The sequence below is a fragment of the Lycorma delicatula genome, chromosome 1 (assembly GCF_047948215.1).
Source record: "Lycorma delicatula isolate Av1 chromosome 1, ASM4794821v1, whole genome shotgun sequence".
In the NCBI taxonomy this organism is placed as follows: Eukaryota; Metazoa; Arthropoda; class Insecta; order Hemiptera; family Fulgoridae; genus Lycorma; species Lycorma delicatula.
The window spans coordinates 144,093,692-144,120,279 of record NC_134455.1 but is presented as its reverse complement, the minus strand read 5'-3'; the positions used below and the strand labels follow the sequence as shown (position 1 = coordinate 144,120,279).

The following is a 26,588-nucleotide window of genomic DNA, read 5'->3' as shown; positions in this document are numbered from 1 at the left end:
TCATAACTGCTTTGTTTCTTTGTATAACTCTCAAATGTTCCATCAAGGTGTTAATTGTGAAAAAATTCAATCTGTATATATAAAACAATATGTAGTGAGTGATACATAATCAACGCCCAGTAAAAACTACTGAAGATAAATTGATGAAAATACGCAACATGCTCTTAACGGTAAAGTGAAAACTAAGGATGAATATTTTGAAATTCAGAATTTAACAGGTAAAAATGAAGTAACAATGAAATTTACTACTTTTTGAATTTCTTGATAACAAATGAAAATATAAACTTCATTTTGGATGTGTGTGATCTTAATGTAAATATCTATAAACCAATTTCTAGATTTTTCAAAATTCAACCTTGAAAGGAGTAAAGAAAAGTAAAAAATTTGAATGACTGAAAATTTTCTCTTAAGATAAATATCTAAAAATCATTTTTTGGGTTTTTTTTAATTTCAATTTTTTAAGGAGAGCTACGGTGTACGGCATGGTGGCTCAACCAATACAGCCTCTACCACTGTTGCTGCTGTATATCCAACATAACTGCCTGCGGTTACTTGACTAAAAAAAAAAAATTTAATTGCAATGGAAATGCAAGTAACCATATAGTGAAGCCATGACAGGAGTGCTAGTAGTATTACAAATCCTTAAAATACACTCTATAAAACAAAGATTCAACATTATGTCAGGGTAATAGTAGTAATGTCAAGTCATGACAGCAATAAATGTTTTCTGGAGTCTAAAAAAACTGGCCTTATCTGTGTTTAAGGGACCATGCCTCAATATTAGTCAGGAAAATCCATAGATTCCTCAATTTAATAACAATACAATGAATGTACTTCAAAATTAGCCTTACTACAGTTATTTAAAATCAGACCTGTTCCAACCTCTGCGGTGTGAGTGGTAGTGTCTCAGCCTTTCATCTGGAGGTCCCAGTTCTAATCCAGATCAGTCAGGCATGGCATTTTCACATGCTACAAAACTGTCATTTCATTTCTTAAGTAATACCCAATGGTGGTCACAAAGGCTAAAAGAAAATCTTTTTCAGATACACATTCTATCAGTAATTTTCCTTAATTTTTGTTGAAAGCTATGGATGTATAGAAATGTGCATGTAAAAGGTATCTTACCTCACTTTTGTCAAATAAAGTAAATAAATTACACAAACATGGCTAATAAATTCTTCTTACTGTGTAGAATGTCTGATTATACAAACATCCTATGATTTGAACTTTGTTTTAAATTATCTACTATAGAAGCTGAATTTAATTTATGGTAATTCTGTTGATGAATGATATAAAATGTCATTCTGCATTAAGCAATTTCTGCAAAATAATATAAACAACAGTAGGGCTAAGCAAGGTGGTAAGAAACTTTATCAGAATAATAATTATATTAAAATGGTTCAAAATACACTACTTTATCAGGCAAACTACATATACCTGTGATACAAGAATTACGCAGCAAAATGAGTACAACAAAGCATACTAAGAGACATTACTAAAGTAATGTAAGTTTTGTGGTTTGACTAAACAATAAAACTGACAAGAGATAATTCTCATCAATGGGAAAAAATAAAGAGATTACTGAACACGTTATTGTTTAATAAACAAGTGACAATAACAATGATTACAAACCAAATAATAGAATTATAATTAATAATTACATTAAAGGTAAGGTAATTACAGTAGCATGCAAATTAATCTAAACTCAGGGTATATTTTATTATTCCTATATTATGGCTATACACTACTCAACCACATCAAAATTACCCACGTTCAATTATAATTAATGTTGTCTGTATAATGTGAGGTTACTGTTCTTTGGTTAATTTGAAATTTTCAAGTTATAAATAGTGGTTTTGTGAAAGTTTATTTCATTTTTTATAACAAAATCATATCTATCTGTTTTGTGTATCTTGAATATATAATAATGGACACAACTCCAAGAAAGTGTTTAAGAATTGTTTCTCTTTCTGAGCATACCAGTACGACACGTCAAATACCTTTTGAATATGGTGTTAGACTAGGGAGAGTGAATTTTAAAACAATTTAAAGTGGTTCCTTTTCACAACAAAGGAAAGGCAAATGTGGTCATAAAAGAAAAACTACTCTAATACAGGATTTGTTATTAGTGAGAAAAAGTAAACTTGATCAAAATTATCTGCTGTAGAATTAAATCAAGAATTAGCAGCCAGTGGAACAGATTTACGTGTGACAACTGTTAGAAGCTGACTTCATGCAGCCGGACAGAAAGCTTGTTGGCCAGCTAAAAAGCATCTTTTAATACAGCAATGTGCAAAAAAGGGTTCTTGTGGGCCAAAGCACATGCTAACTGGACCAAAGAAGACTGGAAAATGTTATGTTTTCTGATGAATCACATTTTATGTTCAGGGATAAAGAGTTCAATAGCATTAGAAAAGCAAATCAAAATACATCATGTCCAACAATCAGTTTAACATCCCCAGAAAAAAAATGTTTTGTGGTTGTTTTCCATTTGAAGGCCCGTAATCATTATTTCCAGTATGGTATGTTGAAAAGTGATGGCTACATCAAGAGATGAAGGAGGGTAGTAACAAAATTCCCACAAGGCATTGCAGTATTCTAACAAGATTTGGTGCCTTACCATAATGCCAAAAAGTGAAAAACGTTTTGAAGAACGTAACATTATAGTGCTCTTATGGCCAGGCAACTCCCTAGACTTATATCCAATTGAAAATCTTTGGGCATCAAAAAAAATGACTTTCAAAAATGTATCAAAAAAATTGACCTCATTAAAGTAATAATATTGGAATGATTTCATGATTAAGAAATAAAAAAATGTGTATTACATTAGTTGAATTGATGCCAAATCATGTAGTGTGATAAGAATAAATGACATATTAATAACTAGATATTCACAATAAGTGAAATACATGTAAGTGGTTTTTTTTTTCTGAATAAAGTTACTTTTTATTAGATAACATCTGTGTTCAGATTAATTTGCACACTATTGAATTAACATTTTTCTTTCAATACATTATTTATTTATGGCAACAATTTTTATTTTAGTTCTACAAATATCTGAACATTATTTATTTAATTTACACTTTGATGTAAGTCAAACCTTATATTTTTAGTTCTGCTTTTAGTCAAAATCTTGAATTATTTGTTGAAATATGTGTGGTCATTTGAGATTTCTACAAGGATAGATAATGATCCTGTTCAACATAATGTAACCTATTCAAAACGGATCCTGAACAAGACTTCAGTCTTGTTCCCATTTTGGAAAATAATATTGTTCCTGTTAAAAAAGTGAAAAAATTAATGTAAATCATCCTGTATAATATGAAACCTCCACAACATGGAAATGGAAAGTTAGGCACCCTGAATTATACGGAAAATATAGGTATGAATTATGTATATTAAGGAGGGAAAATTGATTATCTTTAGAAGGTGATTAAAAATGACAGTAGCCTATAAGGACGCTATGACAGATTTATGTGAATTGGTGGCTGAACACGCAAGCAGTGAACTATAGTAATGTCATACACGTTCCACAAAATTAATGTCATTGTTTACTGTGTGGCAATTTGTCTAGGCTTCTTTTCTGTCAGCAGGGTTTACTTTCTTGTTAACTAGTTATGTATGTTGAGTTACCCATCATTCATGTTAGTTTTTACTGTGTAACAATGTGTTTGTACTTTACTGTATTTTTGAGTATATGTCTGAATCTTATTACAGTACTGTACTTTATTGTGTATACGTATCGATTTATCATAATTTTATAAATCTATTTTTGTTTTAAAATTCATCAATATCTTGTAAAAATACTCCTATAACACTAAACAAAAAAGTTAAAGTTATTGAACTAAATAATAAAGATAAATTGACTGTATGTCAGTTAATAGAGAAGTTTAAATGCAGTAAAACTCTGTAGAATAGGAAAAATTATAGATGAGTGTTTAAAAGAAAATGGAAATATGAAGACAGCAGAAAACTACGGGATATGAAGAAATAAACAAATTGTTGTGGGAATGGTTCATTAGCAGTACTAAACATCTGCCAATTTCTGGCCCTATTTTACAAAGCCAAGCTTTACTTTTAGATAAAAAATTAAACAATCCTAATTTTGAAGTTTGTAATGGATGGCTTGAAAGTTTTAAAAATAGATATAATATTGTTTAGAATGAAGTTTGTGGAGAAGCAAGTGGTGTTGATAAGTCTGTAGTTAAGGAACAAGAGACAAAATGTTCTATCATTCTGGCTGGCTAAGATCAAAAAGAGATTTTTAACTGTGGTGAAACAGTAATATTTTTTAGAACTTTGCTGACTAAACCGCTAGCATTAAAAGGAGAAAAATGTGTCAATGGAAAGTTGTCAAAAGAACACTTTCTGTCCTTCTTTGTGCAAACACGGCCGAGGAACTTTTAAAATCACATGTCACCGGTAAATTGCCAAGACCATAGTGTTTTTCTCACATTAATGTTAATAAACTCTCTGTAACTTGGCAATTTCACAAAAAAGCTCAGATGATTTCTTCTATATTGGGGAAGTGGCTAAATAATTTTAATTCTAAAATGAAAATTCAAAACCATCGTGTTCTGTTATTCCTTGGTAATGCAACTGTCATCCTCAAATCATAGTTAATTTTATAGGGTGTCTTTCCCTATAGGGTTGGGATGTCAACTTGTCACAATTCTTTGGTCCCCAGTTGCATCCAGAGACTTACTGTGGTTATCGAGTTTGATTTGCAGTGCTGTTTGAGTTCGTAGGTCGAAACTAGCAGAAGGTAACCTTCTGCTAGTTTTGAGTGTTACCTGGGCTTCAAACTGAACATATTTAGACTCTCAGTTGTCCCTAGGACCCGGAGAATAGAGGTGCATTTTTATATGACATGTACCCGCCTCACAACAGCAAGAGGGTGGTAATGACTTCTGATTGTAAGTCCCTGCACAAGCAAGGGAATATTCCCTTGTTCTGCTTACATTCTCTTTAGAACAATTTGCGGTCGTCTTAGATGAACTGATCCAGAAGCAGCTAAGAGATACAAAGAGCGACAGGAGAATATAGAAGCTGCCTGCATCTCGCTGCAAGTAGTCGTTGCATTTGTGGGCTTGCCCTAATTTCAAGCAGAAGGAAGACAGCGAGCAATGTCAAATAAGCAGGTTAGTGAGGCTAGGGTTACTCTGGGCATGATAGAGGACGATATGATAGTGAAGTCTGGGTGGAAGAGGAGGGCGGAGATTCTTCTGTCCACCTCCTCATGTTCAGATAGTGAACATGATAGATGTAGGAACATCCCCCTGAGAAGTAAGAGGTGACCCATTGGTTGAAGAGTTTCAAGCAGCACAGAGCAGACCTGGCAGTTCTGTCCACCTTGTTCATGCAGCCCAACAGAGTATCGACAGTTTGTTGAACTTCATAAGTTTTTACTCAGGCTTAAGCATGTCAGGAGAGTTCTTTCTGCTCTGGCAGAAGATTTTGAAAAGCTGGCTTCCCAGCCCAAGGAGGTCAAAGTAGTGCAGAAACTGGTTCTGGCTCCACCACAGCAGAGGCGTTATGCTGAAGTAGTGCAGAGCAAGCTTGAAGCTAATCAAGCCTTGAAGCAGCTAGAGGTAATTTTTGTAAACAAACCTGAGGGGTCTATTGTCATTGTGGCGAGGAAGGTCACATGCATGATGACTGTATGCAGAAAACTGAGGCTCCATCCTGCATCAACTGTAAAAAGTTGTGCAAAGAATGCAGACACTCGGTCAACAGTGAAGATTGTGGCTGTAATTTACATCCAGTAGAACTGTATTTCAATTCCCTATGTAATTAGGAATACTTCATTAAAAGCTTGATGTCTGTATACACAGTCTTATATGAGTAGGTGTTGTGAGTCCTCATGGTTGCTTTTTGTAGCACCCATCCATTAGTAAGGGTGATCTACTAGGTCAAGCAGTTTTTAAGGCTTCTTTGTAATACGGAATTGTTTGTCTGCTCTTCGTTTCAGAAGGCTATTGATTTTTCAGTTTAATGCGATTGCCCAATCGCTTCTTTGGCACAGTTGGGTGATGAATTCTGTGGGCAATTTTTCATGGGCTGTCGACCCTGTTCACAGAGATGCTATTGCATCAAGTGATGGATTGATAGAAACTTTAAGTAGAGTTGGTTTCAGTCTTTCACTGAAGGTTGTCTGTGTAGTAATAGGGAACCTGGTAGAGTATTACTTTTCTGCAGTTTCTGCCTCTGTGATGTTTCAATAAAGTTACTTTGCTAGTTTACTTCACCTCATACTCTGCACTGGCTATTGCGAGTTCATTTTAGTGGTAACACCCCAGGTGGCTAGGGTACTGCCCAAACAGTTGATAGGCCGGAGGTAGGGCATGCTTGGCACCAAGCCCTGATAAGAATAATTCAAGTATCAATGGGGGGGGTCATGCTCGGGAGTGTGATCTCACTCGCCTGGATATGATTACCTAATTATTTAGCATGGCAATTCTTTCTGATGAATTGGAGTGCACTTATTAAGGCAAATAAGGAACCCGTAGTTGTAATCAACTTGTAGTTCATCTTAGCGAGCCTCAAATTTGGAGCTGAAGTGGGAGATTAGAGGTTATACTCAGTTCCCGAACAAACCAAACCCACGGTCCTCTGGGACAAATATTTTGGTGTTTGCACTCCAATCAATAACTTATAGTTTTTTCTTTCATGGTAAATTAAGGTGATGTACTTAAATTAAATCGTATCTGTAAGTAGGCACATACATTTCATTAGGTGGCAATAGAATTAGGCGCGGGGTCTTTGTACTTCTGTGAGTTTAGCAGTTCCTGAGGGCTACTACGTGGTAGCCTTCAGAGAAGGCTAAGACAGAGCGGAATTTACTGATGTGAATGTCTTTTGAGGCATTCAAATCAGTGGCATCTCACTGAGGCTGGCTGATGACTGTGGAATGTAATCAGATGGAGAGCAAGAAGAAAACCTCCAATAAAGCCAATAATGGCTATGGACAGAGGGGATGGGAGGTGGTGTGGCAACGTGACATGTCACAAGGGGCGGGTGTTCTCCATCGGGGGGAATTGAGATGTCAACTAGTCAAACTCATATCATTTAGTCTAATGTTAAAATAGTCTGATTTCCACCTAACACTACAAGCATCACACTATCAGATTAGGGGGTGATTTACACCAAGGAAATCCTCTAGAGAAGAATGGTTTTGCAATCGATTATTACAAAAATGAATGATGTGAAGAGTGCTAATGAGCTTGCAAAATCAATTTCAGTACTTGATGCTGTCTACTGGATTCATATGACAGTAAAGAACATAAAAGAGGAAACCATAACAACATGTTTTAAAAAAGTTAAATTCTTATCACTTTCTGATGCAACTGTAGTCTTAGATAAAGCAGAGGAAAATATGAGAATTTTAAAAGATCTGTGCAGTACTAATGAATCTGAAATAGACATATATAAGTAAACTCTTGACAGTGATTTAGCTACCAGCATTACAGCTAACAATGTAACTTAGGTAGTTTTGTCAGTTACACGGGAAGATAATGATAACATTGAACCCACAACTGATGAAGATAAAGAAGACCATATTGAACGTGGTGATTCAACAAGCAACATTTGAAGATCCCATCAAAATAAACTTGTACTTTGATGCATTCCAAAGCTTAAGTGACTTGCAGAAGTTCGCTGCAAGAAAAGATTGTACTGAATTTATGGAGTATTTGTGTAAAGGGCGTACTTCTTTAGAATAGCATGTTGTTACAGAAAAGACAAAGCAGGTAACTTCGCTTGACATGTGGAAATCACACAAATAATAATCGCCATAAAAATCAAACTTAATCATACGTACTGTATTTTTGAAAAATTGTGTTTTTATAGATAATTAGTGTAATGTTAATTGTGTAATAAAGGTATCCAGTAAGCCTACAAATTTAATTATTTAAAGAAATTATATACTGTATTATTCCAGTGGATTATAGCATTCTAGGTACGTTGCCATGTATTCTTAACATGACACATTTTTACTTAGCACAAACAGCACACAGTATGTTCATCATTACTGGTGTAACAGATAAAACTGAAACCTGTCAAAAGTGGAAAAAAAATTTGATCTCGTTGGTCTCCGTTTTAAACAGGTTTCACTGTAAATGCTTGTTTAAACAGAGTTGGGTGTCACCAGCAACAATGCTTAAAATTAAACTGAGCCAAATTTTTCCAGCAAACAAGATCCAGAAAATATACTTTGATAATTTTGTCACTAACTTAAAACTTGAACTTGAACTTGATAAAGTTCACTAACTTTTTAAAAAAAATTGAACATTTACAAAAAAAATCCTTCTTTCAGTTTAGGAATGATTCGTTTAGAATAACCTTTGTTTTGGATTACTTAAGCAGAAATTTACAATTTTATATGGAATTCTCTGTTAAAAGTCATAAATGTACAGTGCACTTTCCCTGAATTTCAGATCAGTTCCAAATGGCTATTGCAATTACTGATCAGTTGTGACTAGAATTAATACATTATTTGAAAGTGCTTCATTAGTTTATATAATAAATTTTTTTGAGATCAACTGAATGATAAGTGATGTCAACTATAGTTCAAATGTTGGGTTAAAGGGTCATATTGTAATAGCAATCTGTTTGTAAATATTTTAATGACTAATTAATGATTTAACCCTGATCCCAGTGCTCCTCAAATGAATGACTATGAAGGATAGAAAGATCTAGAGCAGTTTTCCCAGAAACTCTTATGATCTTAATTCTGTGGTTTATAATCCCTATTCAAATCCAATTAAGGCACTTCTATTTTGGAATTAGATGTGTTACTGAAATTCATTGGTTTTTGGGGTTCAATAACAGTAGTATTCAAAAAGTCTAGGCTAGATAAAACCTACTACCACTCTGTAGTTGACATGTTTATGAAGTTTTTTGCGAGAACATACAGTAACATAAAAATGGAGCTATGTACCATTCTTGTTTCTCAAGAAAAAATAGGATTACCACTATATCCACACCACATGAAGTATCAGTTTTGGTTGTTTGATGGACAGTGTGGCGTGGATATAGTGTTAATCTAATTTTTCATGAAAAAAAAGAATGGTATATAGCTTCATTTTTATGTTATTTTATGTTCTCCCAAAACACTAATAAACATTTCAACTACAATGTGACAGTAGTGGTCTAATGGACACAATGTGGTCTGCAGAATCATAGAATATACTACCATTTACATGGTATATAAAATGTCTGAAAAAACAAAATATTATTAAGTTTTAACAAAATTAATTCTGTACACATTAATTTACTTGTGAATGCTTATTCTTCACATGAGTAGATAAACTGCAACGTACAAAATATGACTTATTACAATACTTACAATTATATCTATTCTGTTTAGTATGCGTATTAACATGAGATGTAAAAGATCTTTCGCAAATAAATGACTTTTTACAAAAACTACAAATATATTTTTTGTCGTTGGTGTGAATTTTAACATGCATCCGCAAACCACTACTATCACTGAGAGATTTTTGACAGATAGTACATACATACTTTCTAACATGGGTATGAATGTTGAGATGTCTTGTTAAAGTACTTCTATCATTAAATGCCTTCTGACAAAAAGTACAAATATATTTTCTCTCTTGAGTGTGAATATTTAAATGCATTAAATAATTACTTCTATCATTAAATGATTTTTCACAATAATTACATTTATAAGTAATTTCATTAGTATGAGTATTAACATGTCTCAATAAACGACTTTTATCACGAAATGATTTTTTACAATAAGTACAACTGAACCTTTTTTCATTGGTGTGAATATTTACATGTCTAATTAAATCACTTTTTTGATTAAAAGACTTTTGACAATAATTACAATCAAACCTTTTCTCATTAGTGTGAATGTAAAGGTGTCTTATCAAATTATTTTTTAGGCTAAAGGACTTATGACAAAAATTGCAACAATACATATTTACATTAGTATGGAAATGCATATGTCTCATTAAACTTCTTCTCCACTTGTATTTTTTTTCACAATATTCACATTTAAATTCCTTAACACTTCCATCAGTTTGTTGAGTTAATTCATTATCACCACCTGTTTCTTCACACTTTTCTAAGGTAATGTCACTTCTAGAAATTAAACATGCTGGTGATAATCTACTCAAATTTTCATCAACTGACTCAATTCTTTCCACGCCAAGATCCTAAAATACAAAAATATTTTCTATTAATTTTAATATTGAAAGAAATCTTAATAAGACAAAATTGAATAACAATTACCAATTACATGTTTATTTATTCTATTTAGTTTGTTACCTACAAGCAGGAATGGTCCGGAGCACAAATAAAAAGACCTAAAGAGTTGAGAATTCTTTAAGATCATTCAGATGTACTCATTATTGTTATTTGACAATGTTTTGCTCAGAAAAGTTCTTTTTGCATGAGTGAATAATTGGATGCATTAACACTGTAATAAACTCAGTTTTTAACTACATAATATTTTTGGGTTTTCTTTATAACTTAAATAAAAACAAGTAACTAACAGGGAGCTTATCCCTGATTATGATTTCTGGATAAACAGATGGAATGATCAACTAAAAAAACCATTAAACCACTACAATTATGATGAACTTTTTTCAAGTAGTTAAGTTAAATCAACTTAGGTTTTAGCCAGATTTATGAAGTCTCATTTGACTTGATCTCACATCTGATTTACAGCAATGAAAATGTGTGATAGCAATTTTACAATCACGCTTTTCTGTGAAAATTCCCAGACTTTTACCAGTCTGTAAAATATGAAATAAGTAGGAGAGGTATCAAAAACTATGACCCAGCCTCAACAACTGTGAAATTTGATATAGTAGAACAAACTCTAAAAGGATAAATTTCATAAAAAAAGATTTGACAACAGGTAGACTGCTGTATCAAGGAGTCTGACTTCAATGAGAAAAACTTTCTTAGGCAGTATTTTTTTAGCTTTTAAAGTTATGTAAACACCTTTAATTATCACAGGAAATAATGCATCTACCAAAGCATTCTTTATTTATTAATTTTTTTTTTTATAATGCAATTTATCCTTCTCCTTCTGTATCAAAGTAAAAACATATAATTTGACATCATAAAGAGTACATTATTTTATTTTTTTAAACTTTCTGTCTCACTCTTTCCTACAGCACATGCCAGAAGCATCTGTATAGACACCTGCTGTGGTAACTGAATAAAAGTGGCACTTGTAGGACTGAATATCATCTAAATTTTGTTGGACTAGTCTTGCTGATATGTATTATCGTATTCAGTTCAGTGAAGACGGACATGGGAAACTACTTTTCTCCTGACTTCCAACAGTAAGCCTGACATTGCACCTTATCTTGAGAATGACTATGATGTTATTTTTTTAGAGTTGTTTGTACTCATGTCAGATTATACAGAATTTTTTTGGGGGCGCTATTAGCGTTGATACGCTTTCAACTCCAATCAGGAGATTTTATCTACTTGCCACCCTCCTGATTAATAAATTACTTAATTACCATGCTACCAGTGGCAGGTAATTAAGTAATTTATTAAGTAATTATTTAAGTTAAGTTTTTGTTCTAATAATAGAGAATATTTAAATCTCAGGTGTTCATAACAAAAATTAATAATACCTTATTTATTGATAAAATAATTAAACAGTATTGAATTTAAGTAAATTTTTATCACAATTTATTTAATAGATCTATATATAAACTCTATATACCTGGAAATAGTACTAGCATAGCCACCAGGGCTATGAAACATAGTCTAGTAACATAAAACTTTTTTTTTTAATAAGGAGTAAAGATAATTTTTAGGTATGGGAATAAATTTATTTATATAATATGTGAGGTTATAATGGTTAACATAATTTTAACTTAATCTCAAGTAAAAAAACATATTTTAACTTTCTGCAAATACTGCAAAGATTCAGAAACATCAACTCATCTTCTTTTGAATTAGAATTAAAATGAAGCAAACATAAACAAGATCAGTATAACGAACCTGAGCAACGAATTCCTACCAATTAAGAAGAAAATAGTAGAAAATATAATAATGGGAGAAATTCAGAAAGGGGATAAAAGGAACCCTTTTAGTAAAGGTAACAGGTCCGTTTAACAATCGTCTTTTGTGTTATTGCCCACTGACACACCTAAATTGACTCCAAACTCATGGAGCTAAACTGGCTCCATGAGAACTGTTACCAGACCAAGGTTTGGAGTTTCATGGGAATATGTGAGGGTAGCTGATCGTTCTCATGCTTCAAGTTGGGTTCAGTCTGGCAGGTAAAGAGGATGAGTATAAATATTCTGGGGAAAACCAGTTAAAAATTAGTTCTGCGAATCAGTCTAAGCAAGACGTTATGATGTCAGTCTGTGGGATGAGAGTCTGTAAGATGTCAGCCAGCAAGAGCATTCTGCAAGGAGGTCAGTGAAGGAGCGAATTTCCAATTTAGATTCGATGCAGTTACGGTGATGTTACAAGTAATTCCAGTACATGCAAACAAGAAATGGTTTGGTGAGTTACTGTAAGACTATAAGCAAAAGAGAAAATGTACATTTCATTCATAGATTGTTAGGATAGTTTTATTTGTGAACAGCAAAGGTATTTGCACTAAAGAACTTTATACTTGTCTTATCTATTGTACTATTGTTGTTAATAGAAGACTAGTGGTCATGCTAATATCTTTTGTTGATGGAACTGAATTCCACTTTTCATTATTTATCTACCTGTGAAAAAACATGAAGATTACTTTAAATTCTGTTTTGTATGTAACCACTGTTTATTATAATTATTGACATCTATTATTATTGTTTTCTGTTTTCATTATTATTATTCAGATTCTGATTATTATGACCATTATTTTTTTTTTATATTATTATTGTCATTATTCTACTTATTATTGCGAGTTGTTTATTATTGTGGCTTACTATTATTACTATTTTCATTATTGATTTGTCTTGTTTTATTTATGTTCTTTAACTAACAGATTGTAAGTATATAAGCATTTTCAATTGTCAATCTCTCAATATCCTGATCAAGCCAAAATCACGTGACAATGTATATATATATATATATATATATAAATTTATATATTTAATATTTGCTTAAAATCACAACATATATGCTTTGCCAAAACCACAACAAATCACAAATATATATAGATAGATTTGGCAATTTTTATAAAATACACTTAATTATAAATAAAATACGTAATTAAAAATATATTTTTTTTTTAACATAAAGTTAAAATTTTAAAATCTTTAGTATGTATGTACTATTGTCAAATTTAAAACTTCCTATATCTACCATGGTAGATAAAGAATAGTATTTAATAAAGTATTCAATTGTTATGTCAAGTCTACCACTTTAATCAATTTATTATCAAATTCAATTTGTTCATTAATAAGTTTATATTTATTTCTATAATAAACTATAACTATATAAACTATAACTATTGTTAATTACAAGTATATCTAAAATTTCTCAGTTATTATTGATGTAAAACAAATTTTATCTTTATTTTTTATTAGATATTCCATAACAGTTGAAAATTTAATTTTAACTTTTTTGTAATTATTATGGTGTTCTGAAAACCTTTTTATGAACAACCTGATGGTTTTTCATATTATATATATAAACACAATTGATACACTTTGATTTTATGTATTCCACAAAGTTCATGTTTATTAACAATACTGTTGTTTTGTAAAATATATTTTATTGGTTTATCAGACATATTTGCAATTTTACATCATTTTTTGATGTAATGAATAAATATGCAAAAGAGAGAATTATTATAGAGTTAAACAAGTATTTTACCACTTCTTCATGTTTAATATTATTATGCTCTAATTTTAACCATGGTAATGATAAATGGTCAGGAACTGATGGAACATCTCCTGCCTCGATGTGAAGTGGATCTTGATCAATTGGTAGTTCTGAATTTAATTTCTTAACTTCCTGCAACACAAAAAAGATCTCATTCAAATTGTTGGGTAAAGTTAACAAAAAACACACAGCTAGTATTTGCCAAAAGAAATTGGACTTTATTAGTGTAACAAATGAACTTATGTTATAATTATAATCTTAAAACATAACAGGAAATTATGAAATTAGCATGACTTAATACTACTTAATATATCAGCTGAATTAACAAATGAATAATGCTGTTAAATACAAAAATACATGAATAAACCTTTATAAATACACAGTGTAACAGAGCAGGAAAATAAGAGAGTTGTTTACAATAATTTCAGTATAGAAGGCGTTAAATCACAATAAAATAAATAGAATTTATTCTAATAGTAAGTTTTCTTGAAAGTATTAAGTTACAAAGAAGCACAAAAACATAACTTCATATCCGGAGTAATTTTCTTTAGATTAATTTAAGAGAATATGAATTCAGTGCATGAATTGATAAGAATTAATCTCGGCGATTAACAAGTTAAATTAGATTAAATGATAGAGTTGATTGCAATAAACCTTTCAAGTAAAGGTAATTTGCTCTGAGTAATTGACGTTTGAACACGAACTTTTGATGAACAACACGAAATATAATAATATATGAAATATATCGCACATAAGTTTTATAATTCTGAAGTAGTGTTTAAATTAAAAGTATTAATTAAAAGCACCTCCAGGATCTTTAAGATACACATATACACAGCATATGTAAAATGAAAAATAAATTTCAGGCTTTCTCATAAAGATCTCCTCAGCTAACGTGGCTTTGTGGAGCATAACTTAGCTTTGTGTAGAAATTTTCCATCATTAAAAATATATGAACATTTTTTAAATAAAGAAAATGGCCTGTTTTTTAAATGTAAATTGCTTTTATATTATTAAAAAAATAAAGTTTTAAGATAAATGGAAGACCACGCTGGGAAACCCCTTTTAGTCTAGGTTTATACAATGTAATGTGCTTCTGTATAGAAGAGGATAAAATTTCATTAAATCCTGCGGTGACAATACTGAGATTGGAAGACGGATAGGTTTTTTCGGCCAGCCTGACTTACAAAAAATATAAACCAAAACACCTACATTTAAGTTTGATATTAAACTAAAATTATATTAAAAAAATGCATTATTGCAATTGCAATATGCACGTACGCGCACCCACACACAAATAAAAATAGGATCTTGTACCAAATCAGGAAAGATGAAAAGATCAATTTGAAGATCAATATTTACATAATTACTGAAAAGATTATGATCTGAATCAATACCTTTTTGGCTTTGGAAACCATTAGATGAAAAAATTGTACCCATCTCTTTCTGTTTAAAGTTCGTCTCTGAAAATGATTTAAAATGACTGGAAAATTCTACAATTACACCTTAAAAATAATTCATTAGATGGATTATAACTATCTATGTATGACATTGAAAAAATCATTTTATTTTCACATTGCCAATTCAATTAATGTTATTTATCATAATTCTGTTATTCATTATGTGGATCAATATTTAGAAAATTAATCATACAGATAATCAATGTTCCACAGATTGTAGTAGTAATAAAAAAAAAAACACGTCATAAAAAAAGTAATGGCCAATGGATATTAGAGTAAAGTAACAGATAAAATGATGTGTTATCAGAAATAATAATTCAAACAAGAATAATAATAAATAACCAATTAAAAGGTTTGATGAAGTAACACAGTTAGAATTCAGAAACATATTCAATCATATCTGTTGTAATAAAACATCAAGAGAAATAGTAATTTAGTAAAAATTACCAATTATGAGAAAACAAATGAAACGTAACACCACCAGTCTCAAACACATTTTATGGAAAAACATTTTTTTTGAGAGTTAAGTAAACATACAGACTTCAAATAGGAAGTCAAAGTTTGCAGATAACACAAGGAACTCTTCTTACACATACATTTACCATAACATGTAGATCTTTAAAAATATACAGAAAAACAAAAAACTGGAACTTGACGAGTCAAAATACAGATGACTGAAGAACAAAATCTCAACTTTATTTTCCAAGGAAAATATTGATTTCCAAGTTTTAACAAAAATATAAAGTACAGATATATGTACACGCATCAAAGATATATCTACAAATTTAAACATAATGCAAAAACCTTTTGAACTAAATGTACATTAATAGTACCTGAAGATGGAGCAGTATGAATTTTAGGCTCCGAAACCAAATGAGTGATAAATGGGATTGGAAGTTATTATTATTATTACTACTTTTTTTTATTGTTTAGTGATTTTGGGTTATAATATATTCAATGTTGTCACTAGAATTAATGAATCATTTTGCAGTTTTCTTTTGACAACTGAAGATAGTTTGGGAAAGTTATATGTCAATAAATTAATGCAGAAGGTAGTATTACTATTTTAGGAATAAATTTTTTGGAGATACTATTAATGCCATCTATAAGAATGAAGTGGAACGATGAAATAGAAATTCTTCTACAATACTATACAATGTGGTCAAAAAAAAAATTTTATCAAAAATTTGAGATGTTTCAATAAAATTTTGTTGTAAAACCAATTTTTCAGCCATGAAACAGAGGAAATCGTCCAAAAGGTTCAGGGTCGCAGCCTTAACCTGATCAATTATGTTTTTTTTTTTGGGATAAGCACATTTTTAGGGCCAGGAAGAGCCAGTGAAAGATGATAAAAGCAATTACCATTTAACAAAAATCAACTGCAACCAACAATAATGTAGACACAATTAAAAAAGGTGGTCTCATGAAAGATCAATGGGTGATGATTAAAATGATAGTAGAAACACTCCAGATACCTAAAACAGTAAAGTCATGCATTTTCTAAGAAAATTTTGATGCATGAAAATTGTACACATGATCTATCAATCATGCCCTGTGTCAGAAGTATACAAATAAGCAAGTTGTTGCCAAAAAAGCTGACAAAAAAATTGCAATACTTTCCTGACAATGGTTATTTATTCTTGCTTAGTGGAAAAATAATAATGCATGAAAAAAGTTACTTAAAAGTTTAAATAAACAAAAAAAGCTTTTAAAAAAATCAATCTTTTTATCTTTTGATTGGCTCCCCATCCCTAATATTACCCCAAAAGTTTTTTTTGGGTTTCTTGCCCTACTACTACTACTACTACTACTACTATGCCTGGGAAGACTAAAAGAAATTCAGTTAAAAAATATGCAATAAATAAAAAGATGGCTTATTTATTTTTGGTGAAGGAAGGAATTTTGGGGCAATTCTTTTTTAAAAATTGTAAGATGTACAAAAGTATGAGTTTAATATAAAAAACTATCTACCCCACCCCCTGGAGATATTTACCCAAAAATTGCCCTATACACACAAATCTCTGTACAAAATTTCATCAAAATTGGTTTATCCAGCCAAAAGTTATTACGTTTCAAACATGCAAATACACATACATATTTATATATGTAATGTAAGAGCTAAGATATTGTTGACAATTTTAATTTTTTACATCAAGTCATGCAAAGAATATGTAGAGTATTACAGTGATAATGATGAATATTATTAAGCTGTTTTGGACCATCAATGTGTTCAACCATCTGTGTTTTGCACTCGTGAAATTTTCCTCATAATTAACTGCTGCTCATTCTCGGTAACAACAGTTTGTGAGTTGTTGACAGAGTAATAGGTCATGAGGTACCATATCCATGGTTTTACAGAAAAGGATAGTTGGGGAGACAAGATCATGGATGTTCTCTCGTCTCCCCAACTATTTCCTTTTCCCTAAAATTGAGGGACAGGGATCCAATTTTGCATTGTGGATGCATTCCAAGAGCATTTGAAAGAGATCATTTAAAGGTATTTACAAAATCATTACAAAATAATGCAGAAGTTGGAATTCCAAACCAAGCAGTACATTAAGTAAATAAACATACAAATTATAGGTAAATAAAAAAAAATTATAAATGTTCACATATAAGAAACTTACATGTTCAGAAGTTATATCATTTTCTTCCTTGACAGGCTGTAAAAACAAACACTCAGTTTCTTCAATTTCATCTTTTTCAGTTTCTGTTTTAATATTAACACCTGAGAGCTCTCCATTTACGAATAAATTGTCATCTGAATTATCCATTATCTATAATAATTTTTTTTTTCATTCTAACAAAAAAAAACCTTGTAAATAAAAAGGTGATAATAAAATTTAAATTATACTACTTCGTAACTACTTTTATTACATGTGATATTTATGTGAAGTTTTTAAATAACATTTACTTTTATTATAAAAATTTCATACAAGCCAGAATGATTAACCATGAACCTTTCTAACCTGATATTTCCTTAATATTGAAATACCTCAAGAATAAATGTCAAAGAAAAAAGTATATATATATATATTACAATATACATAAATAACCTTTTCAACAAAATTTGTAGAGAATATAATTCTGAACAAAATGGTGTAAGATAAGTTGAATAAAACAAAGAAAATATAGAAAATGGTAATTTTATTTAGAAACAATATTGTTTACGTTAATTATGAAACATTCATTTTTGTAATAATGAACAAGCAGCAGGTAATCGTTTCATAAGATACAACTTTTAATGGAAAAAAAAAATGGCTACTCTGTATTATCCTAACACGAAATTATATATAGAAGGGTCTATGGTTTTGTGGCGTGGGCGAATAATTTTTCGACAGTATATTAAAAATAAAAAAACATAAATATGGGAATAAGATTGTATCAGATAAATAATATTTTAAAACCAATAATGATTTTTGTAATAAAGTAATTATACTGCGCGTAAATTAACACTGATTGCTAAGAGAACCATTAAATGCAGTCGGCGCCAAATGGCGTGCGTGGCCCTACCAAACATGCATTCATTCAGGAAGCCAACGGCGCCAAGAGACGTCGTGCACATATATAGCTTTATAAGCGATATTAGAGTAAAAATATCAGTAAAACCCTCCCGTTTTATCCAAATTATTATTACTACTAAAAAAATTAAAAATCGGGGTTTCAAAAAATGTTGTCATATCGAGTGGCATTCACCGTTTTCAGGTAAGTTTTGTATTACTTAAAGCAAGGAATAAAATAAAAAATTTTAATTACTTCATAGGTTATTGTACAGCTCGTATGTAGCATAGTTCACAATCCTGAGTAGAAAAGGTATTTAACACTGGAAGGTGTTTCTCATATTTTGCCTTCAAATTCCATGTATCATAGTTCATAACATCATCCCACGAATCCCGTTCAACACTCAATACTTTCTGAAAATGAGTATTTATACAGAGTTATTTATCACGAAGTTCTCCAGGGACTTTTATAACCTATCCTACTTTTGAAAATAATGGAAGGAAAAAAGTTCTTATAAACTTATGTCCTAAAATGCTTCCGTTGTGAGTTAACGACGAGTAGTGAAAGATTTCGCTCGTATTTCAGCTAACCTGGTGAAATGTGGTCGTATGAAACTTTTAGAACGTTAATTAAGGGGCAGAATTAGTTATTTCTTTTGTTTTTTGACCTGAAAAATTGAATAAACTAGGTCCCAGAACCGTATCTGTAGTAGTATTTGATTAATTTGAAGTGAAAACCAGTAAATTGGGGTAAAAAACCCCTTTTTTCATATTTGGCTTACAATGTTAAATGGGCAATAAACATAAACAACTTTTAAACAAAACTCGTAGAGAATTTAATTCTGAACAAAATAAGTAACCTAAGTTGAATAAAATAATGAAAGTTAGAAAAATTATAATTTTATTTAGAAACAATACGTAACTACATTTTTCAGAAAAATACTTATTTATTGTAAAGAAAACCCGAATTCTTTTTTGAAGTGAAAAAGCTCTAAAAACAAGATTTACTATTAAAAAGTTTAAAAAACTGGAAATTACACAATTGTAAAATAAAAATAAATAAGTAAAAATTACTTACATAATAATTCTTTTATTAATGACAGATATGCAACAAAATATTTGAAAAATTATTATTACAAAGCTGGCAATAAAATAACAACCGATCTAAAATACGCAATACTGTATTAGTTTTTAAATCATTCTGCAAGGTAAATTAATACATCGGGTATTGTGAACCGTGCTGTCGTTGCGAAGATTTTCTGTGAATTTTAGTTTCAATATGATCGGTTTGCTATTACAGTAAAACCATACTTATTTACAGCAGAGGAATACGCTATTATGGTAACCATTTTGAGTGTATGTAATGCTAATAATGCTAATGCTACAAAAGCTGCTGCAGTAGAATATAATATGTGTTTTCGCAATCTTCGGGAAACAGGTTTATACTTAGTATTTGTATTAGCTACGAACGATCTGTCCAACAGGATGTTGTTATTGATGAAATAATAGGTACAGTTTAGCGCTATCCAAGCGTACACGACGCTTGGATCTCTGAGGGGATTAGAGATTCACATTAAGATGGTTGGGAGACACTTAAACAAAACAAGTTTCATCCTTATCATAAACAGCCAGTTCAACATCTACACCTAGGAGACCGTCCGCTTCGCTTAGAGTTCTACAACTGGTCGAATAAAAATCGACATTCTATACTGTATTCAATTAGCCAATATTGATCCACAACGCGGCCGTATCTACATACAATACAATAATCATTACTTATTTTAGTCACCGTATAATTTATTTATTTAAATTTAAAATATGTTCTTAATCTCTGTAAAATGTAACAGCGCGTCATTACGGAATATTAACGTCGCGTAGTTTCTTTTATGTCAGGATTTACAGGAGATGCTTGTGAATCGGCCGCTTGAACAATCATACGCGCAGTTTGTTTACTTCAACTTTATAAGCTAACTGAATTTGGTATACAAATATGTTTTGCTTGCCGACAAGGCAAATTTAACTTTGAGAGAACGTCAACTTAGGCAATAAGCATACATTGACAGATGTAAATCCTCTTAAAACAACAATTTTCAACATCGATTTAGCGTCAATGTATGGTGTGGCCTACTTCACAATCAGCTGTTAGGGTCGCTAAAATGTTGAAGTCTACTTGCACTTTCTTCAAAAAAAATTGCCGCAGCATTTTAGGATGTTTCTATAGTGACTGCTAAGACGCAAAGAATACTTCCAGCACATTGCGTGCCTCCCCACTTCAGTTGTGCCGTTTCCATTCAATTAAATCATTTCTCTAAGAAATGCATCGGCGGTGGAGGTCCATTTTCTATCACCTTTAGATTTTTGGATCTGGGGATGAATAAAAAATATTGTATACAAAATAAAAATACATTCTTGTTAGGAATTGTCCACATTATGGATGTAGCTGAGCAACTTTAGGACAGCCTTAAGAACTGTAGCAACAAAAGCAGTACAGAAGTGTACCAAGAAATTTGGTGTTGAAAATGGTTGGCTCATTTTTGAACATTAATTATAAAGTGGTACTTAGAATGTACTTTGGTCAAGTGTTCTGTTTCTAAATAAACAGAACATCATTTTGTTCAGAATTAAATTCTCTACAAGTTCTGCTTAAAAGTTGTAAGTGATTGGGTATTTAACAAAGTTATTGTACATCAAACATAAAAAACAGGGTTTTTTTACACCAATTTTTTGGTTTTTACCACACATTTCTCAAAAACTACCGTAGAGACAGTTCTGAAACCTATATTTCAAGTCAAAACCCATAAGAAATCACTAATTGTGCTCCTTAATTAATATTCTAAAATTTCAGTAAGACCTCATTTCACCAGGGTAGCTGAAATCCTTTGTTTGCGAGTTATGGCTAGTGAAAGATTTCCCTCAGTAACTCACAAACAAAGCATTTTAGGATATATGTTTTTATTGACTTTTATATTAATACTAGAAGTACTTGGTTTCACTTGGGTAGTGGTCATAAACACTACCATTTATAGAAGAGACACATATTGTTCTCTGAAACAAAATTGCTAAAATCAAATAATTGCAAGTAAAATATTATTTACAACCTTTGTTACATGCAGGATGGATCGCTTAAATATTTATAGAAGAGGGAATGCTCTCCCAAAAATCTTTTTAAGTTAAACTGCATATTTTATTTTAATGTTTTCTATTTAAATCAAACCTACAATTAATTTTCCATCCAAATTTTACTGAGACAGAACTACTGTTATGTTAACAGAAAACAATTAATGGATAAAAACAATACAAAAGGGAATAATAAAGACCATTTCTATTTTTAAAAACAAAACAAAGCCATGAAAAAAACCTTATTGATGGGTATTGGTACTTCGAAGTATTTAAATGTAAATTACAATTACTATTATTTTTACATTTATTGTACGAACTATCAAATTTTCATAACTAAAAATATTGTGGGGAAAGATAAGGAAAACTCAGACCTGACTGATACTTAGTTTTCTACTTGCTCCAAAAGTAAAAGTTAAAAAAAAAGATTTGAATATAAATTTTGTTCATTACTTGTAGATGGAAAATAATTTTAATGAGATTAATTGAATCCCTGAAACAATTAATAGCGCTTAACACTGAGAAAAGAGGAAAAGAATAGTATTAACCAGCAAGAATTATTCTTATCAACATATGTACAAGTGTGTGCTATTTATATTTGTTTTTAAAAAGATTTAGGTTTTTTATCAGTCTGTTATGTAGCCTGCATATTTTTAAAATAATGAAAAACATACTGTTCACCTATGCATATAACTATTAATTTATGTTATCCACTATATTATCTAATAATAACGCTTCCTACAATAATTAATCAAATATCTAAATAATAAAGCTTACTATATACACAGTCATTGCATCAAGAAACCTGATCACATTCTACTGGCCAAAACAAATAAAAAATTTCATACAAATATATACCCAAAACCTTTGTTTTCCAGTTGTGCCTGCTTAATCACTTTTCCCAAATTCATACTGTAAATGTAAATTAATAACATAATCCATTTCTGTCGACAACAATTACAGGATTTATCGGTTTATATTGTAATTTGACCTAATGGTTTAACAAATAATTTTGGAGTAATAAGCTTTGTTAGACTGCCATTAAACTTAAACTAATAATGAAATCTGGAGCTCCCTTTTCAATAAAGTGATATGAATGAAGCAAAAAAAAAAAATTTTTTAAATCAACTTTTGAATGTACGGAAGCACAAAAAAAACTGAAAAAATTAAAGTAATTCTAAACTTAGTAATTACTGTTGCTTAAAAATTAAGGATACACTTTTTAAAAAAATGTTCTTTATTGTTCTTAATTGTTTTGATGTACAACATCAAAGAAAGTTAAGCTAATAGTGACATGGGTGTTCATAAGAAACTAATATGCATTCTAATTTCTGTAATTCTTCTCCTTTAATTTCACCCATTATTTCAAATGCTACTTATTTCATGTGCACTCACAGATCGGGAGTTAAATCAAGGGACCCTGAGTCCCTTGACACTCTGGTATCACAAAAATATGCAGTTTAAATGACAAGCATGAAATGGAATACACAGACTGATGTTTAATAAAACTTACAAAAATTTATTACTTGTGAAGATGATGTGATTAAATTATGCTTTTAATACTGCATAATTTTTAAGGCAAGCATTACATAAAGAAATGTTGAACACAAATTTTTTTACAAAACATTTTGATATTTTTCACAATTGGACTTTAATACTGCATAGCTGTCATTAAATTTAAAATCCTAGAGTATATTAAATAAAAAATTGGTCAACAGTAAACAAGTAAAGTTATGATACCCTTTGCTGGTTTTTAAAATTCTTTCTTCTTACATGTTTCCTTTATTTTTCATCACTGTCATTAGATTTATTTGCTTAACAATTTTCTTAATCATTTAATTTAATAATATGATTAATTCCATTATAACAGCACTGACTGAGCATGTCTGCTACAGATTCAATCATTATCTTCAATATTACCACTTGCATTACTACTATGCTTTACTTGAACAGTTTTTTTTATTAAAATAGCTCATCTTCCATTAACTCCTATGTTTATACACAAAGGATATTTAGTACAAAAGAACTTTACAATACATTTAATTCATTTAACAATAATTCATTTAAAGAAACACAAATAAGTTAATAAAAAGAATTAATTAATTCAGATAACTAAACAGATAATTCAGATAAAGAAACATTGTGTTTCTTTATCTTAATTTGAAAAAAATCTTAATATATATATATTACAAATTTTAAGAAAGATTTCTAACATGTAACAGAAAGATTTTCCCGATCATACAATAAGAAAGCTTGCATTTATAAGGCTTTGAAAATTGGTTTTACAAATTTTTAAACATAGTTTAGCACACATAAACATACAGTTTGATTAAACATAGGTGTCATCAGACACTAAAGAAAGGCTGAAAAAATCGGATGACGAAAGAATGTATTTCAGAAAAAGTGACACAAGAGATTTGCTCGCCAAGGGAATGCACAATCAGAATTACATTTTTGTGTGCAGGTTAGCATGTTATACCATTCTGTTATATCAAACTGTAAATTGTAAGTTAAGATTTAATTATTTGTTCTTGACGCTTAAATACATAAATTACAAAACCACTTACACAAAAAAAAAATCCATTTATTATGTTGAAATAATACACATCGCGTGGTCTTATGAACACAAATAACCAACCAATGCAACAACAGTCGCACATTAACCTTAAACTTTTTTTGCAACTTCTTTGTTAAAAAGCAACGTACTCTATTACAATGTATTAAACAAGAAATAAGTTTGTTACCGAGCGTATGTTGTTTAATTAGATTATGTTGACTCCATGTACTGACAAATCTTGGGTATATAAACATAACCTACACTGACTAACGTCGTCTGATTAACGTTAAATGTGCATGTTACATACATCTTTTAAGTTTTATCCTCCTAAAGTGTGATGCATGATGTTTATGAATTTATATTATGAGGTGTTTATTGTGTTTTGTAATTTTTATATTTTATTATAAGATGTATTTTTTCCACTTTAAATAAACGTTATTATTCATTTTCAAATTTTGCATAAAAACATGTGGCGGTACGATAACAAACAGTACCTCAATGATTGTTTTTTCGATTCGAATAATTTCAACTTTTACTTAGTTCTACCGTTGAATATTGTTACTATTCAGAAATTTCAAGCTATGTATATTCACCAATATTAGAAAAAAAATTGGGATGGAGCTGTGTCGGAGCGCACGGCCGTTGGTTTAACCTGAAACGTTGCAGACCTCGGATGAAGTTCCTTCGAGCTAAAGACCAACCAGTTTATCTGTAGAGCTAAACGGAAAATCCACCATTGTATTTCTTTTTAACAAAACTGAAAGTCTCCAATGGAAAATCTTCGTTTCTTCATTTGCCAACTCTACAGCTAAATTGGTCGGTCTGTGTGTCAATGAGTCACTTAAGTGTATTGGATTGAAATAAAAACGAGACATTGACTACTTACTAAATTTAATTTTAGCATAAAACAGACACTGAATGGTACATTATATTTATTTCGTCTAATATTCGACGACAAGTTTATTCAAAATTAGTCTGTGATATGAGAAGTATCATAAGTAATATGAGAGAGACATAAGTGCTCGCGCTGTCGGCGTCGTTCACTGAGCTCGCCGTGCCAGTTTTGCAACGCTCCAAAAACGGTCTCGCTCGCTCGGCACCGGACATTAGGGTACCTGTGCGTGGCTCATAACCTCTCTTTTCCAACGATATGCGTAATTTATATTTCTGGCTGGCTTTTGCGCGGGCTGAGACTGACATATTGAATTATACTTTTTTTACAGGTTTACTTGAATTTTTTACACATAGATATTGCCCAAAATACTCTATTACTTAAATCTATCTAGCTCGACAAATTCTAAACGCAAACATACGAATCATCGTGCTGTCACGTCTAAGTCGTGAGCTACACTGAATGGAAATGAGCGAGAGCGCCAGTTTTAGCAGATTTGCGCTGTGTCCCTCCCCGCCATCCCGATCGTCAGTGACGCAAACTCAGTCGTATCGGCTAGCTGACCATGTAAGTTATAAAACGACATCGCATTTACGTCTCTGGTACTAATAGTTAGGGAGTTTATTAAAGCAGGACCTTTTAAACCCATATAGACCTTTTCGTTAGGTTACAAATTTCTGTTCTGGTACCCGTATGTTTCGGTGTGATTTTAAAAACGTTTCCCATCAAAAAATTATAGCAGTTTGTGTATTGGCGGCAGATTCATTTTTCAATGAAAGCATGCCAGTGTGGTGTAGATATGTTGCAAACACAAGGCATTTAATATTGGATCTTATAAATTCCCCTTTAAAATTAATAACAATATCTGAAGAATATTTTTTAAAACAAATTAGTTGCATTACTTCCTAGAAATATCATTGATAACATGCCTAAACAAATGGTGGGGAATTGTTTAAGATCTATTTCTTAAATGTGATTATTTCTGTGGAAGGATGGATTTTGCATCCTCAAATTTTGAAGAGTTTCAAGTGATATATAATTTTACTGTAGCACCTAAGATAAAGAAAATTCTTGTTAATTCTTGTTACACGCTGTAGGCATTCCTAGCAGCTAGTGCTGAAAGTGGTTTATGCTACTTGTAAAGAAAGCTAAAACGTTTTATTTGTAAAAAAAAAGTTAAAAACTTGAGTTGCAATCACTGTTAAAATGGTTATTTGTTTATGTAAATTGCTTTTAGGTAA

At 30.9% G+C, this 26,588-nt stretch overlaps 1 protein-coding gene across 5 annotated transcripts; it reads right to left on the bottom strand.

Moving 5' to 3' along the window:
* Positions 1-318: 318 nt before the first annotated feature.
* On the bottom strand, positions 319-25,204 carry LOC142323479 (uncharacterized). Of its 5 annotated transcripts, XM_075363223.1 has the most exons (6): positions 24,466-25,204; positions 19,038-19,195; positions 17,909-18,081; positions 13,813-13,953; positions 9,951-10,181; positions 319-3,277 (listed from the first exon to the last, which is right to left on the bottom strand). In XM_075363223.1, exons 3-6 carry the CDS (start codon positions 18,053-18,055, stop codon positions 3,242-3,244), a joined length of 555 nt encoding a protein of 184 aa, XP_075219338.1. In that variant the 5' UTR covers positions 18,056-18,081; positions 19,038-19,195; positions 24,466-25,204; the 3' UTR covers positions 319-3,241. The 5 variants fall into 5 exon arrangements, with proteins under 5 accessions (XP_075219338.1, XP_075219301.1, XP_075219310.1 ...); XM_075363186.1 differs by having other exon boundaries at positions 319-10,181; XM_075363195.1 differs by having other exon boundaries at positions 319-10,181; positions 24,643-25,204.
* Positions 25,205-26,588: the final 1,384 nt, after the last annotated feature.